General features: G+C 34.0%; 3 protein-coding genes across 9 annotated transcripts; 1 reads left to right on the top strand and 2 right to left on the bottom strand.

The window, feature by feature from the left end:
• Positions 1–236: 236 nt before the first annotated feature.
• Dmtn (transmembrane and coiled-coil domain 2 protein Dmtn) lies at positions 237–11,114 on the bottom strand. 6 transcript variants are annotated; one of them, XM_076533576.1, is made up of 11 exons: positions 11,092–11,114; positions 7,181–7,333; positions 6,738–6,933; positions 6,094–6,259; positions 5,776–6,004; positions 5,438–5,482; positions 5,079–5,161; positions 3,834–4,165; positions 3,369–3,769; positions 2,918–3,078; positions 237–2,709 (listed from the first exon to the last, which is right to left on the bottom strand). In XM_076533576.1, exons 1-10 carry the CDS (start codon positions 11,097–11,099, stop codon positions 2,922–2,924), a joined length of 1,770 nt encoding a protein of 589 aa, XP_076389691.1. In that variant the 5' UTR covers positions 11,100–11,114; the 3' UTR covers positions 237–2,709; positions 2,918–2,921. The 6 variants fall into 6 exon arrangements, with proteins under 6 accessions (XP_076389691.1, XP_076389692.1, XP_076389693.1 ...); XM_076533577.1 differs by having other exon boundaries at positions 2,918–3,048; XM_076533578.1 differs by having other exon boundaries at positions 3,834–4,126.
• LOC105662621 (GSK3-beta interaction protein) lies at positions 9,134–11,125 on the bottom strand. The gene has a single exon (XM_012286572.2). It carries the CDS (start codon positions 10,742–10,744, stop codon positions 10,391–10,393), a length of 354 nt encoding a protein of 117 aa, XP_012141962.1. The 5' UTR covers positions 10,745–11,125; the 3' UTR covers positions 9,134–10,390.
• Positions 11,126–12,422: 1,297 nt separating this feature from the next.
• Positions 12,423–16,116, top strand: LOC100883286 (F-box only protein 39). Of its 2 annotated transcripts, XM_003703844.3 has the most exons (7): positions 12,423–12,614; positions 13,170–13,402; positions 13,947–14,111; positions 14,181–14,407; positions 14,853–15,011; positions 15,073–15,237; positions 15,766–16,116. In XM_003703844.3, the coding sequence occupies exons 1-7, from the start codon at positions 12,423–12,425 to the stop codon at positions 15,915–15,917; spliced, it is 1,293 nt and encodes a 430-aa protein (XP_003703892.1). In that variant the 3' UTR covers positions 15,918–16,116. The 2 variants fall into 2 exon arrangements, with proteins under 2 accessions (XP_003703892.1, XP_003703893.3); XM_003703845.3 differs by lacking the exon at positions 13,947–14,111.
• Positions 16,117–16,119: the final 3 nt, after the last annotated feature.

The raw sequence follows: 16,119 nt of genomic DNA, 5'->3' as shown, positions 1-16,119 counted from the left end.
CAACGAACTAAAATTTCTTCTTTTCCCAATATCGTCCACAGCTATCATTTCTCTTCTTTCCACAAATATTACAAACATAAAAAATACACTAAAACATCCGTTTACACATATATTGATCCCAAAATTGATTTGTAATTTTTACACTTACATATAAACTTAATTAATAATCACAGTGACTTAAATTCATGAACATAAGATTATAGAAACGCAAGGATTATTTGGAAGAACTATTACAATTACTAGTAAATAGATTTAATTAAACAAATTTCTTTATGATACAATTACAAAATAAATGTCGATATGAGAAAATAAAAGATACACGCGATCCGAGAAGATATAAAAATTCGCCTAATACAATTATAAATACACGATCAAACTTCCATTCTTCTCCATGATACAATGTTTTAAATAATACGGTTATACTTTCAACAAATACGAACCACAATGGCTTTTTATGAAACACCTTTTAGCATTTGTATCAAACATGTAAAAAAGTTATAAAATTATAAAAGTTCATCGGCGAACGTTAATTACAAAAAAAAGGTAAACAGACAAAAATGAGATATGTTACGGGGGTTGAAGACATTATATCGCCAAATACAAAATTAGGAAATTTGATGTTGCATTCACGAATAACAGGCATAAACGAAATACATTACCACATAAACTTTATTTTATTTACAAGTATTATTAGTTGATTAAAAATGATTTTTCGTGTTCTTTTTTTATCGATTAACGAAATAATAACATTACATAGTCCAACATATACAAATAACAAAAAATCTAATACGCGAACTTAATACAAATTAGAGATGTGTCCGTAAAATGTTTTTCACCGTAAAAAAAATAGAATGCATCAGAGATGGGCAGAGATGCACGGGCGTGCAAATGGCGGCGTGTTGTGGGCACTGATGGGTAGCTTTCTTAATTTAAAAATTTGAAAATATTTCTGCATTCTTAATTGTCCAGTTTTAACCTTCAAAATTTTCAAATTCTCAAATTTATATAGTTCTACATTTTTTAACTCTAAAATTATCAAAATTCCAAATTTCTGATACCTCATCATTGCACACCCGCTGCCCGTGAGCTCTTCGGTGTGCATTAGATTTGCCCATCACTGGTACATATCAATGATGATCAAAAAATTAATTTTCTTTTTTGATACACACATGTACACATGTTTTTATGTCAAATGACTTTATGCTTTCAATGATACTATACATACATAAACTAAGAAACAATTCGAATGAAATAAATGGATATTTTGCCCTGTAGCGGCGATGAAACGTTAAATCAAAATATTTTACACATTCACAGATTTGAGCACCTATGTTAATTTACGAATAATTTTTCTTCATATAATCATACAATTTTGCATGTTATATTATTATTCTTATATTCTTTTTTCATATCATTCTATCGACTTAACATTCCTCAATTGATTAGCAACACAAAATCGCCACAAATATTAAATTATTCACAATTATAACAGCGATGTAGTCCATCAGTCTTTCTCTCATTTCAATATCTGTCATGGTTCATTTCTTTATGTTCGATACAATATGTACGTATTCTTGTGTCTGTGGTGGTTTGAAACACTCGCGAGACTAAAGGGCATAAATAGCTGAATATCGTTTATTCTCAAATAAGTGTTCTACATTGCATCTGAAATAAATTACCGTTATAGAGCAAGAGGAAAAGAGCGTGTTGGTCCTCTTCTGATATTTCATGTTATGTATCTATGTACATCACTTGTTTGTATCCAAACAGCTTTTACTTTTCAAGTTACCCATGAATGTAGAATTAACTTATGAATTATACATAAAGATTATTCAGAAATGTTGCGGTCTCTACGACTGATCAAATTATTTCATCTTATCATCGATACTAAAAGAGTACACCATACTACTTTATACATTCTGACGTGAAAAGTTCCTACGATTATTTAAGTGTTGTTTTATTTCTCTTAATTTTACATTATTGTTTAGCAATTGGACGACTGTAATTACAAATACTTGGTTTATTTCTGCGATATCAAATATACGAACTATGTTTCTGGGAGAAAAGAAAAATAGCACCTCCCACAGACACTGATGATAAAACATTTCTCTTCTACCTTTGAATTAATGATTTTATGTAAAAGTGAACGTAATTATATGACATTTCAGTAAATTCTTCTAACAATGTGCCGTATGTAATCAAGCAATATCAGCGTACAGCGTTGTAATCACTACTTCTTTATGATCGATATAAATCTTTGAATTTTATTACAAAGCAGAATCATCTTTGCATTAAGAGCACTCGACTAACCGTGCAAATGCATGGACTATTTTCTTTTTTAACAAAATCGCTCGAGTAGAAATAAGAAGACTATAAACAAGTTCGCGAAAATTGCATTAGGGGCAAGAGACATTTTCATCTATTGTCTCGAGACAATTACCCTTTTCTCCTAAGTGAAACATTTTGCACAGCAAAATATGTTTTATGTTCAATAATTCTGTTAACAGTATCAAATAGATTTAATCGCTCGCCTTAATTAATAGAATAATGGTAAACATGACCAAATTTGAAATGTAAATAAAATCATTTGCGCATATACCTACTATTATTGCTCCAAAACTACAGCACTGATATAAATGGGTCCAAAATGTTGATCATTGTGTACAATTGTTCTTCATCACAGGGTATAGTAAATTTAAGTATTCCACCCTGAAATACATCTTGTTTATTTGCTATGATCCACTAAAATACATTGTAGTCACGCTATAGGACTCTTTCATATCGCTTCTTGAACAAATTCGATTTAAAAATTTCAAATTTTCAAGGTGCCGTTTATGTGGCCCACTTTTCGCACTTATAGCCCAGTGCAGAGCCATATAGTGAGACTCCGTTGTATTGTACTAAATAAGGCACTTACGATGCTACTTAACGGCGAGGATTTGTTTAAGATGGCGCATAAGGTGACTGCCAACATCGTGAACCTCAGGCCATTGTTTGAGAACAAATACTATTCCCAACACAACAATCGTGGTTGTTAATATGCGCACCCTGCACATGAAACAATGAGGCTTAGTACAACTGCAACAGAGATGTGAAAACGAAATAAACGAATGAGTGCGCGAAATAAAATCAAATGATGACGTACGTGACGAAGTATCATGAATAAAGATGGTTGTGTGAATATGAAGCGCATAAAGTAATGACGTAAAACACTGATATATACAGTGATAAAAAAGATGAATTATTATTCTTGATAAATATGTACCATAATTATAATAGTTGAAAAACGAGTTTAGTTTCGGTACGAAGCAGGTTCACTACCCATCATTTAAATAAATAATAAAAAACAATACAAAAAATCACTCTACCTGGTCCTAAGGAAAGGCATCATTATACCGGCACCTGTTGCAACAAGGAGTAGAATAACTTGCAACACTGTTAATACTACGTTTATGAGTTTAACAACCAATGCTCTTGCGTTGCTGTTATCCAAACCCTCTAATGTCACGTATTGTTGGTGCTGCTGTTGCTGGTGTTCCATTTTACAAATTTTAGTCTGGCAACATTCCAGCATTTCATGTATGTCTCTCAAACGGTCTTCACTTTGATATTGCACTTTTTCTTCCATGTCCGTTATAGTCTGTTTTAAATTTTCTACTTCGTTTTGATGCAGTTCAGTCAAATCATTAATTTGTTCCTCCAAGCGTTCGCAACGAAATCGTTCCTCTTGTAAAGCGTGCGAAAGATATGTCACCTCTTGTTGTAAAGTCTAAAATTATTTGAGGATAAGACTGAGAGTTCTTGATCATATTTAGAAGTTACTAGACACAAACCTTCAAACCATCTAATTTCTCTTTCATCCTATCCAAATTTTCTCTGTGTTCTTGTAGCTCGGTGAAAATGGATTTAAGACTAAGTGCAGCATTATTATTACTATGACATGTGTGTGCTTGTCCTCTACTACCAGGTCCACTTTCACTCGTGACACTAGAACATTCTGAACCTTCTTCAGACGGAAATTTCATTGCAGCGGCACTGTGAGTTGAACCCAAACTACATCCACCAGGAAGTGTTGCGGATCCATGGTGTGCTTTTTCATCTTCAACACTAGCGTTATCTCCATTACCTGCACGCGGTGTATCGTTTACATAAAAAGTCGAGCCATCTGTAGAGACACAGACGTCGCAAGTTAGAATGTTATCCAATACCAAAATTAATTTACCGTTGATAATTAATTTGTCTATTTAGTTTTACATATTAACACATCGGTGTGTAACATGCTACTGTGAATATTACAATTATCATAATTTAGAAATACTCTTGTGTATATAATTAGTTTTTAGTAGAATATAATTTAATAGAAATTACAGTGTATTTTTATAGTCTCCAGTTTTTAAGTACGTTCTTAAATGACTGATGTTCTTTGTTGTATTGGATAACTGATGTTAGAGGAAGCAAATACTTGACTCACGTAAGCCACTAAAGATTGTAAGGCAAAATTATTAAGTAACACAAAACCATTATTAAGATCTAAAGCTTATATGTAAACATAACATTCTTATGTGAAAATTACCCGTAGATATAAAGTGTAGGCATGTAAATTATTTGTTATAGATTATAGGAAGTAAAGTAGAAAGATTAAGAAAAAATTTAGCTAAAATATTACTTACTACTTTCAACTGCCATGACAGCGCAAAATGTTAAATAATATTTATTGTTTAATGTTAAAATAAAATAGTTATGCTATAAACTATGGTACACCTCTAATGCATGTTTATACTTCTGTCTTATTGTAGATATAAAAAATAGTAACATCTTAAAATAACAAGCACATTACTGACTATTGATACAATAATTTTGATAGTGCATTTACATACAAATGTTATAAATAAAAAAGTGTGCATAATATTGTTTATCATAACAAAGTTTATTAGCATGAAACAGTCTGTGCTTAGTAAACGTGCTCTTTAAACAAAAAATATGTACTCGTATTTTTTTGTACCAGATTCTTCAAAAATGAAATATAGTAAAATACTTTATATTAATTAGTTAGTAAATAGTGTATAAAAATTACTCACGTGATAAGGTATTTATATTATCAGCACTACCAAATTTGTTTTTTATCAAATGTGCAAATTCTCTTGGTTTTGACATAACACTCCTGAAACCCATAAAAGAAACAAGGATAATTAATTGCTCAAAAATATCAGCCCACTAAAAATGATATTTATTAGTAATTAAGTATTTTATTCCAACACCTTTTACATTTTACAATACATTACATATCATATATATATTACACTCCTAATACCACCAAAAACAAAATAAATAACGCAAGGACATAAAATTGTATACTGTGTTTAATATTTACTTTTCGAACTAAAAAGTTTTATGACAGAAGCATTATTTTGAAATCTATTTTTACATGAATACTCACCCTGAAAAACCAGTAATTCCATCTCTAATATTGCCGCCTACATTTCTGGAAGTGAGTCTTAAATTAGATGAAAGTATCACTGTCTATACTTAGCAGAATAAAGGACAAACTAGAAAACAAGAAATGAATAGAAAAAAATGTATACTAAACTAATAATCTGTCTACTTTCTAATATGAAATTAAAAACGTCTCTAAACAACATTAATTACATATTAATGAGAACATGTTTCAAATTTGTACTGTAAGGTGTGCTTCAATAAATATGTCCTCCTTTTACTTTGGTGCTAATATAATTAACATACTATACACACAATTGAGAAAAGAAAAAATATACTCACTTAAGTCCTTGTCCCATATCACGAAGCACTTCTCTAGGTTGCCTGTGACTTGTGGGTGCTCCATTTAACTCAAAGTTTTTCAATTTTTTAGTGTAACTATCCAATTTTTTTTGAAGTTGAGAAATACTGTGCGCTGATTTTTGATTCTTTTTCTCAAATACTGCCTTGATTCTAGTAAGCTGTTGCTTGTCTGCATTAGCAGCTAATTTTAAATACTCATTAACATTTTCTGAAAGAGAACAAGTTTCATATTCATAATACCCTTACATACATAAATGCGATCGCGACATTAATTTATTGTAAATTACTAAAAATTACCATCACGCGTGGTTTGTTCTATTCTTATAAGTTCTCGTGTTTTAGCAATTTTGTTTTGAATGTTTTCAATAGCTTGACACACACGAGCAGAGTTAGAGTCAACATCATCTGTAATTAGTTCAGAGGAGCCATTCGATAGGAACGATTGTGTTGCATGATACTGTTCCTGAAAATAAATGCAATTTTACATTAGAATAAATAAATTTAAGTCATTAGTCAAATGAAATTAATGGAATGAAACACAACTGACAAAACACATTCTCTTGTGCACAATGCTTAACAAAGCATGCTTCAAGAATGCACTCTGTATTCCTGAAGATTGAGATCTTTAGCTTCAAAGCCACTTAGATCATTATGCAAATAACTACTTCATTTCTTAACCTATAACCCTGATTACACAGTTGTGGTTGATGACCTTGTAATACAGTGTAATTGTTGCTGCATGCACAATACCATCACATTATATAAGCAACTTTATATAAGGATATACAATCATATTTACTTTTGTAATGGATATCCAAGAGGATATCCTAACAGTAAACCAGTTAATATAAAAATATTCGAATGTATCACATGTTACATGGAAATGAGAAGATAATAAAGGTATATGAGATATATGGAATATCAACAAACAAAGTACATACTCCCTCATCATCGGTGGGTGGATGAATATTTGGCACAAACTCATCTTGTTCGGCAGTGATTAGATTGGTATTTGGATCATCCATAGCATCTCCTACTCGAATCACAGTTCCTGGTGATTTTTGCCTACTACCTTTCATACTGAAGCTGCCTCCACCACTACTTCCACTGCCTGTACTACCCTCCCCTGTTTGGGAACTGTGAAGTCAAATTTAATTTTGTACTGTTCTCCTCTTATTTAGGTTTTATTTATCGTTTAGGAACTTAGTAGTCATATTTGTTAGTACAAAATATCGCATCATTAATTACATCATATTGAAATGTAAGCTTTTTAATTTTTTTTTTTTGGTTTCATGTAAAATACTACAAAAAAATACATAATTTAATCTTAATCTATACCAACATAAGTGCAATTAAAAAATATTTACAAAAAGTGAGATCTTACAGTGACACATTACGTGCTTTTGGAGTGTGATCTGAACTAGCTGACGACTGCAGTTGTGGCGATGTCAATATATTTCCTCTATTCGGTGATGCACTGCGTGAACTATTCTTACTTGAAGTGGTTACCATCAAACTAGCCATTCCCTTTTTTTTTCTGAAAAAGTTATCGCTTAATTATTTTGGTGTTCTTATGATAAAATATACAATAACTTAAATAGTACATTGTACCTAATTAAATACATTCTTTTATTATTCATTAATACTAATGTAAATATTAAAAATCACTAAATTTCTTATTATAAAGTACTCAGACTGTGTAGCCCATAAATAACTGATGAATGAAATTGTATCTTATTCTTTATTAAATGTTGCAATTAAAGTTAATTCTTTTATGATAAATCTTTCTTTATAATATGCTGTTTTATTAATTGAGATATGACCATTATCTTTCATACAAATGTATTATTTATCATGTTCTTATCAAGGTACACAAAGCCATGTTTTTTATCACAAATCAAAATCATTGATAGATATTCTTTTGCAACATGATTCAAATACATGGAATGTAACATATATATAAACAGATTGAAATTAATCTATAATGACAAATAAATACATATATATGATTATATTATTAACTGTGATAATAAATTAACAAAAGAAGTAAAATTACAAATAAACGAAAGAGTAAATTGCTGCACAAATAGTTCCATTTTACTTGACCTCTATATACCTATTTTGAGCTGTAATTTTCTCCGAGAGTGATATTATCTAATTTAAATCTTGTACGCATAGTGAATTATGCATCTTGTCCAAAAATAGGGTACGAAATATGTATATAGTACTACAGAATTGCCATCCACTTGTTCATGATAAAACATGTTTGTTCATGAGAATAACAATTAAATTTTAATTGTTGAATTCAAATAATAAAATTTCATAATTGTTAAATAATAAAACACAATGCAAAATATTAATAAAAATAATATTTATTTCATGTTGTACAAAATAAATAAGTGTAATAAAATTTGTAGCCCCATTGAAGAAATGTCTGAGAAAGAATGAGTTGATTCTTTCACATTCTATCACCTTTAACCCAATCCTTTAACTGATGAATCACTCTGATTATCATAATTAGAGCATCGGCATTGCCTTCGAAGTGTGACGAATATATTACGCGGAAAACATGTGTAATGAAAGATAACAAAAGTCATATTCTTGATATTTATAAATGAAATATTGCAAAATCTACTTTGTTTTACCTTCCCAATATAATACTCTATTTGCTCGTTATGTGTACACAAATTTAGACGCAAAAACCGACGTTGTATTCAAATTTGAAATTATCGGAAAATACGATTCATATAAGTATTAATTACTACTATTTAACAGATGTATTCGGTCTCATAACTTTTATTTATTTTATTATATGAAACTACGTTGCAATAAAATCAAACTACAAAAATGACAAAATAAAACCGCGAAGAAATAGCGAAAGTGGTACATGACACAAAATAAGAAAGTATCTTCTAAAATCTTTTGTACGGAATGACACAAATTCCGCTACACTACCGTTCTTATGTAAATAACAGCACAGAGGTAAATCATGAGAAACAAGATCTTATAAAATCATTTTATTTATTATGTGTGACTGGAGCGTTGTGTATCCACAAAAACCTGACAGAAAAAGTAGAAATACGCATGTATGCGCATCAACAGAGGATTGACGACATTTAGCAACCTGCGATATTACGTTACTATCGCGACTCATTTCTACACACACGACACTGTCAGCATTTGTGTACGTCCGAAAGAGCCACGGGAAACAACTGTTCCACCCTTTTTATGCTAATACCAAAAAACAGTGCACAAGAGTCGAATAAAAACAAACGACCTGTCAAGATTCCGCAGTTGTTTGACACACTCAACTCGCAGAAATATTTATATGACATACCTTCTTTACCGTCTGATGCGCGTAGCTCTAGGCTGAAGCATGTTTCGTTTAATGTAATTTCACTGAAATACACAAAGGTGATCCGTCGCGTGTTGTCTCTCGTATTTTTGCTCAATCGAAGAATCACTCGCCGTTGTTATCGTTTTTTCACGGGCGTGTCATCGCTCACCGTTTGACATAGTTCCACCAGCCGCAACGAAATTAACAAATGAAACACACTGTGTCGTCCTTAGGCACTTGATCGATGGTAAACTCATTCAGAAACACCACAAAACGCACACATAATGCGACACATTCGGCGAAACCGCTTCGTTGCTTCACAACTCCGACAGTGGAATACGCCAAACGGCACACAGAGCAACGAACGTAGAGGAAGGGGTAAATACAACCGATATTACCACTTGCACCCACTGATCTCTCGATTCCTAGGGATATTTACTAGGGACACGCGATTCGTTGGTATCGCACTGCCGTATCTATAGTGTGCCGTCACAAAATGTACATCTTTCGCTGCGTGTAAGGCTTCGTTCAAACTAGGCAAGCTCGTCCTTTTCCACTTCGGCAAAATTTACGCTAAACGAATATTCAAATCGATGCGATTTAATTCACATTCAATTCACATTCGAATGTTAAACATAAACTCTACAAACATTTGTATTTAATCGAATAGTGAGATTTGTTCTACATTTACATTAAACGAACCCTTGTTCGTTCAGTCTGAATGAACCCTAACACAACAAAATGTATGAATAGCACAAACCTATCCAAATGTATGATTTACGTCGAATCTGCTGATCACACGTTAAAATTTCAGTTCTATTTTTACGTATGATGCCTCGAGCATTGTTTTATCAATCATAGCTACGTTTCTATTCGAAAATGAATAAACTGTCTACTGTAAAAAGACGTCATTTTATTATTGACAACAGTTTCACTATAGATAGATCTATTTATACTATGGAATATTGTTTTCTATCAAGCCACATGAAAAGTTGGAAAGATTAATCTGTGACCGTGTATCAGATACGATACTGTCCTTGCAGATTAAGGTGCACTCGGATATCTTCGGCTAGATTCGGCCTAAACGAGCAGTGACGCAGAGAGAAAACGCATTTGTTCAGAATCACGATTTATTTTGGATATCGAATGCATGATCCTAAAACGTATATTCAAGCACGTTTGTTCGCCAGTTTACGAACTATATTTGACGTTACAACGAGTCTTTGTCGTGGTATCGTCAGAATAATGAAATTTTATTCACTGGCTATCGCTTAACTTTTTAAGCTTGTCAATGATCGAACTGCCAAAGGAGTCTCTGTATTGAGGGCTAACAAAATCTAGTAAGCTGTATGGTGTTTCGAAATGTTGATCGGTTTCTTGTGACGTATCGTCATGATCATTACCAACGACTGCGAAGCCGGCACTCGATAATTCTATGCAAAACTTCAAACCCTCTAACGTGGTTAAATTCAGATACAGAAATCGGTTGCTGCTCTGCAATTTTTCCGATACTTTTATGTCAGTTACATGGTGTTTCACGTCATTGATAATAGCTTGAGCCTCCAGCTTCCACTGTTCTTCGTCCAGCACTTCGTTCGTCTCTTCCTTCATTCTCGCCTTATGACAGCGTCAACAAGCGCCTTTTTTATCGACGCATATAATAATATTCCGGCTCGAATTGGCAAGGTTACAGATATTTCGTTGCGTTGACGCAAAATACTGCACGGTAAATTATGACGCTCACGTTTTGCGTGCTCAAGTGGCACGTGGACAGGTTTGAGCGGGGGTCAAAGACCAAGATCAAACGATTATGTAATTATCTGGCGAACTGTTTGCTCTTAAGGGATATACGATATTCGTCGATATAATTCACGGTAGTGGCTGTGATCCGTGGTCAGTTTAGTCCTTGACACTGCGTGGTTATAAATTATGTCGTACATTTAGTCCCACGTACTCACCGGTACATGCGTACCCAAATACACTACGTGCACGTACTGACTATAGAAGTGCAGCGCATGCAAGTTTTTTGTCGCGCGCGGCGCCACCTAGGGACTCCTCGCGCAACCTTAAACCCGTAAGCGGGAAAACTTACTAAATTATTGGAAAGTAAACAGATATTAATGTAATAAGTTTTAATGACAAAATAAGCTCAATGTCAATATACAACTGTAGCAAATTAAATGTATTTTAGAAAAAAAATTCGAACAGACTTTAAGTGCAAGACAAAGTACAATTGGATTAATGTGACAAATAATCAGATATGATATCTTCGTGTTCTGGTTACCTAAGAGGCAGCAAAGAAATGTGACCCGGTTGTAATGAGGCTCACGTACATCGATCAATTTTATCTGTAGAATGCATCACGCAATCAGGGGATATGCTACGACAAATTGGAGCACGGCATTTATCGCAGTTGTCAAAGAAACAGGAAGCACGATTTAAAGGGACATTGAGGTTCACACTTTTAAATGAAACAGTGATCTTAAAATTTTATTTGGGATATTGAAATTTGATTTTTGGGAAATATATTGGGGATATTTAAGATGTTTGAGAAGTTTGGAATATTAGGAATTTTGGTACTGTGGAATTTAATTTTGGAATATTGGGAGATTTTATGAAATTTAATTTTGAGACCTTGGGACTTTGGAATTTTGGAACCTAGGAACTTTGGCAAATAACTACATAAGTGGACTGTAAGTCTTATTCAAGTCCAAGGGGTGTCAAGTCCAAGAAGAATGTAGGAAAATTCTAAGAAAAATTTCAGAATGTTCAAGACAATTTCTAGAGTGAAGACATTCTAGGAGTACACTGTAGAAGTCTAGAGACCTTTTAGAGAAATTTGAAGAAACCTCAAAAAAAATTAAGAAGAAATTCTAAAGAGACTTTACCTGGATGCCCAAATTCTAGAAAAATTTAACGAGATTTTAAAAAGAATTTACGAAACTGTACACAACTGCCACTAAAATTGCAAACATCTAACTAGATTACAGGGAGAATAAATGTAGAGTCCAGATAAATTCCATGGAGAAGCTAAGTGGGCTGACCTAGACCGTTTATACTTGCAATGGACAAATGTGCTAAATAGTCGTATGTTCAAAATTTCAAACAAATATCTCAAAAGATGCAGCTCGAACAGCAGTTCAAGCATTTGATCATTTACGAAATCGATCGATCGTGTTATCAATGACGATCGAGTCGATATCGATGAGCGTGACAAGAGAACCTTACGAGGTTGCGACAGCTGCCTCAGCCACGAAGAGATGAAGACGGGCCAAGCTGAAACTGGGAGATGTGGGATCAGCTGCCGGAGCTGATATTGACGCAGATATTTAGTCACCTCGATCGTGGGGATCGTGCCAATGTTGCACAAGTCTGTCGCTCATGGAACCGTGCACTTTCCTCGCCAATTCTTTGGCGATCCGTGACAGTCCTCATCGATCGTGATCTGCGGGGTGACTTTCCTCTGGCGGGAGAATTAGCAGTACGTTCTTTTCGATAAAAGTTATGATATTCACCTGATCGTTCATTAATACCACGGTACGAAAATGAACGAACGCTTTCCGTTCTTGGAGGCTAGGTTGCCAGTGGTTTCATTTAAAACGAACAAAGACTCACTGTTGGCGAGTTAAGTGTAGTTAAAGCTTGATAGAATGAATTGTTAGCTGGTGAGGATTCTATTGTAATTTTTGTTTCATTGGCATCATTGTTGGTTGCTTGAGCTGGTACGAGGGTTAGCACAAAACGAGTGCACAAATAAGAGTATTTCTTTAATTCGGTACATTTGCTCTTTAATTTATACAAATAATTGAATGACTCATGGTCGGACTTGGGACTTGAGATCTTCAAGTTAGTACAAGGGTTTCTCGAATTTTGATAAAATAGCTATTTGACAGAGCGATTAATTTCATACAATTATACAGTCTCGGTATATGGCCATATGACCACATTTCTTCAGTATTTCAAGAAATGTATAAATCGATTTCAAATAAATTTGAAAATTAAGAAACGTACATTGAAAGGTTACATTAAATTTTAGGCAAAATATGGACAGCACATGCGAAGTCTGGAACTGGCCTGGTCGCGGCCATACATATTGCCAAGAGAAGCTCGCATAACTCGCAATATTCAAGCCGAAGCAGGAGCCGATTTCCTTACGGTCATAAGAGCCAAAAATGTCCAACTGAAACGATTGATACTCACCGACTGGATATTTAGCTGCAAGTGGGGAAACAGAGGAAAACTGTTGTACGCTCTTGCGAACTTTCTAGGGTAATTGCGCACATATACAATTTTTAATATTCAAATCATATCTAATCAAGTAAGATTACACTGTAAAGTATGTCAAGTTTCAATGACGAAATCACCGAATGCTTTAAATTCTTCGTGTTGCACGCTCCAACGAAATCATTCGGTATATGGTACGTACCATTTTAGAACCATGATTGATCATGCAATTGCACAAAATGGAGTATCGATTTCTCTGTTGGAATATGAGCCGTTGATATATCAAAGGAAAGCACCATGTTCATTTCAAGAATTTTTCAAAGATTTTTAGTTTTCAAAACTTACAATTAGAATGAACTTTAATCTTAATCGAATGTTTGCAAATTTAAAACTTGGGGTTCTCTAAATTATGAAGTATCCCATAATATGTTTAATGTGAAAAACGACCCACAATAATTTTAGAAATATTCTCAAATCAGTTTGAAAATAATCTAAAAGGTTAATAAAGAAAACTACAGAAAAGGTTTTGCATATTCATAACGCGAAGCTCGAAGCCGTAATTCCTAACGAGATCGATAAATTTACGCAGCTGTCAGCACAATCTGGAAACATTAAGCTTGTTGAACGCGAATCTCGGCGTGAGCGACGTGTTGCGACTTTTAGCCAGCGTATCCAGAGGTTCCAGCGAGCACCTGGAGTATATAGATCTTCGAGGTGCATTCCGAGAATGGCAAGCTCCCCACAGCAATTCGAGGCACGCGAAACAGCTCGATCGATCGTGCGGGTCTGGCAGACTTTTCCTTTTAACTGAATTAATTTTCAGATACTTGCGTCTGCTTGGTCGGTTTCGGGCGTTGACCGTTTTGAGACTCGATTACCCGGCCCTGTCCGATCAGACCCTGAACGCGTTGGCGAACGCGGCCTCGAAGGTGCTGAAAATCCTCCACATATCGGTACGGGACTCGGATTCCAGGCAGCACACGATCGCTGACACAGCCTGGCACAATTTGGTGCTCGTTTGCCCGGAACTCACGGTGTCCTACACTATAGGTACAATATAATAGTGACGTAAAAGTAATTATTGATTTCCACACGCCCACGAGGAGACTCGTAAGAGGGTTAAAAATGGACGATCTTCGAGTTTTGCCGAGAGATCTTTTGATGAGTACTTAATCTTCTGAATGCCACGGGGGATTTAAAAATATACGTACTTGATGGAGGGTAAATGTAGGGTAGATGTAGTTGCTATTGGGGTAGTCAAGTAAATTTTATTAGGGAGAAATTTAGGGGAAAAGGGTGATTTTTAGGAAAGTTGAAGAAGTGAAACTACTTGCATAAATTGAAGGATATTATAAATGTAGAAATTTTTTAATTATTTAATATTCTATTACTGAGCAAAATTATCTTCAACCAGAGATCTTTAACCAAGTGATTTATGAGCTCTACATACGATTTGATTCTATGCACCATTTAGCTGGTTAAGTTTGATTTTCAGTTAACATCTCCCATTACGAAGATATGTGTTATCTGCTGTTGCCCAGTGTGCCATTGGCTAGCTTTCAAATGTTCAGCGGTCACGTGTGGGACCAAAGCAGATCTCGTAATTTCAGAAGCACTGTCGGACTGCTTATTACTCATTACACCAACACACTAGGTATACCTAGTAAATCCAGGCATAATCAAACCTAGTAAACAAATGCAATGTTTAATTACAGCCGAAGTGATGCTACAGCTAAGAAACAATCGCGAATTGCTCGACGATTTGCTGGTGTCCATGCTCGTACGTTGCAAACACTTAACGAGATTACAATACGACGGCATAATAAGGAGTCTTGACACTTTGCGTGACATCTGTCAGCTGCAAGCTGAAAGCAAGACTCGTAAGTACTCAAAGTTATTACAAAATTTTTGACACGATTACAATTAAAAATGAGGAATCTTAGAAAAATGAAAATGTGCAAAGTTACTGATATATAAAATCATTATATCAATAATAGATTGATATTTAAGAGTAGTAAAAGTTTTTGAACATTTGTATGGGCTCTATCATGCATGCAGTACGACAAAATGGCTGCCCTACTAGTTGACGGAGTCCTACTAGTTGAGAAAGTGATTCTTACATACAAAAATAGTTTGAGTTAAAATTTCTCTTTTTTCAATTTGAGATTACCAGTTGAAGGTTAAATGTCTTCTAGGTAAAAAAATAGATAGAAATAAAATTTCAGTTTCAATAAAATTTTCTAAAATTTCTCTTTGTATCATACTTTTAATATGACAAAATGGTGGACCTACCACTTGACAATTAGTCTACATATCTCCTACATATAAAATAATAGTAGAACTTCTTTTATTTAAAATTTCTCTTTCACTCAGTGAAAAGCTTCTTCATAATGTTTTAACTTTAACAGGATTTCGTACGATTCACGTGAAGCCAAGAAACGTAAACGCCCGAAATCGCGCAGTACTGCACGACATCAACTACAATTACGATCACAAAATGGCGGAACAGGGAGTAGATTTCCGAATCGAGGATCCAGCCTCGGTTTTGGTCTTCTATTAAACTTGTCCTCGAACATGCTGTCCAGCTGCATCTTCCCTCTCGTCTCTCTTTTTTATGACAAAGACAATATCTTACAACGAACGATCTTTTTTATAGTTTTTAATTGTACAAGTTTATTTTATATAACTCTAGGCATCTGTCATTTGTTATACATTTTACACTGGCAATGAGATACAATAAAATAAAATTTGTGAAGGCAGTT

Source organism: Megachile rotundata, chromosome 7, assembly GCF_050947335.1.
Source record: "Megachile rotundata isolate GNS110a chromosome 7, iyMegRotu1, whole genome shotgun sequence".
NCBI classification, from domain to species: Eukaryota; Metazoa; Arthropoda; class Insecta; order Hymenoptera; family Megachilidae; genus Megachile; species Megachile rotundata.
The sequence above is the reverse complement of the archived record's forward strand: the minus strand, read 5'-3'. Positions and strand labels throughout refer to the sequence as shown.

Coding starts and splice junctions, on each gene's coding strand:
- LOC100883286 (XM_003703844.3), top strand. CDS start 12,423: ATGTGGGATCAGCTGCCGGAGCTGATATTGACGCAGATATTTAGTCAC. Junction 12,615..13,169: donor CTCTGGCGGGAGAATTAGCA/GTACGTTCTTTT, acceptor ATTAAATTTTAG/GCAAAATATGGACAGCACAT. Junction 15,012..15,072: donor TCATTACACCAACACACTAG/GTATACCTAGTA, acceptor GTTTAATTACAG/CCGAAGTGATGCTACAGCTA.
- LOC105662621 (XM_012286572.2), bottom strand. CDS start 10,744: ATGAAGGAAGAGACGAACGAAGTGCTGGACGAAGAACAGTGGAAGCTG.
- Dmtn (XM_076533576.1), bottom strand. Junction 3,770..3,833: donor AGAAATTAGATGGTTTGAAG/GTTTGTGTCTAG, acceptor AAATAATTTTAG/ACTTTACAACAAGAGGTGAC. Junction 3,079..3,368: donor ATGCCTTTCCTTAGGACCAG/GTAGAGTGATTT, acceptor TCTCTGTTGCAG/TTGTACTAAGCCTCATTGTT.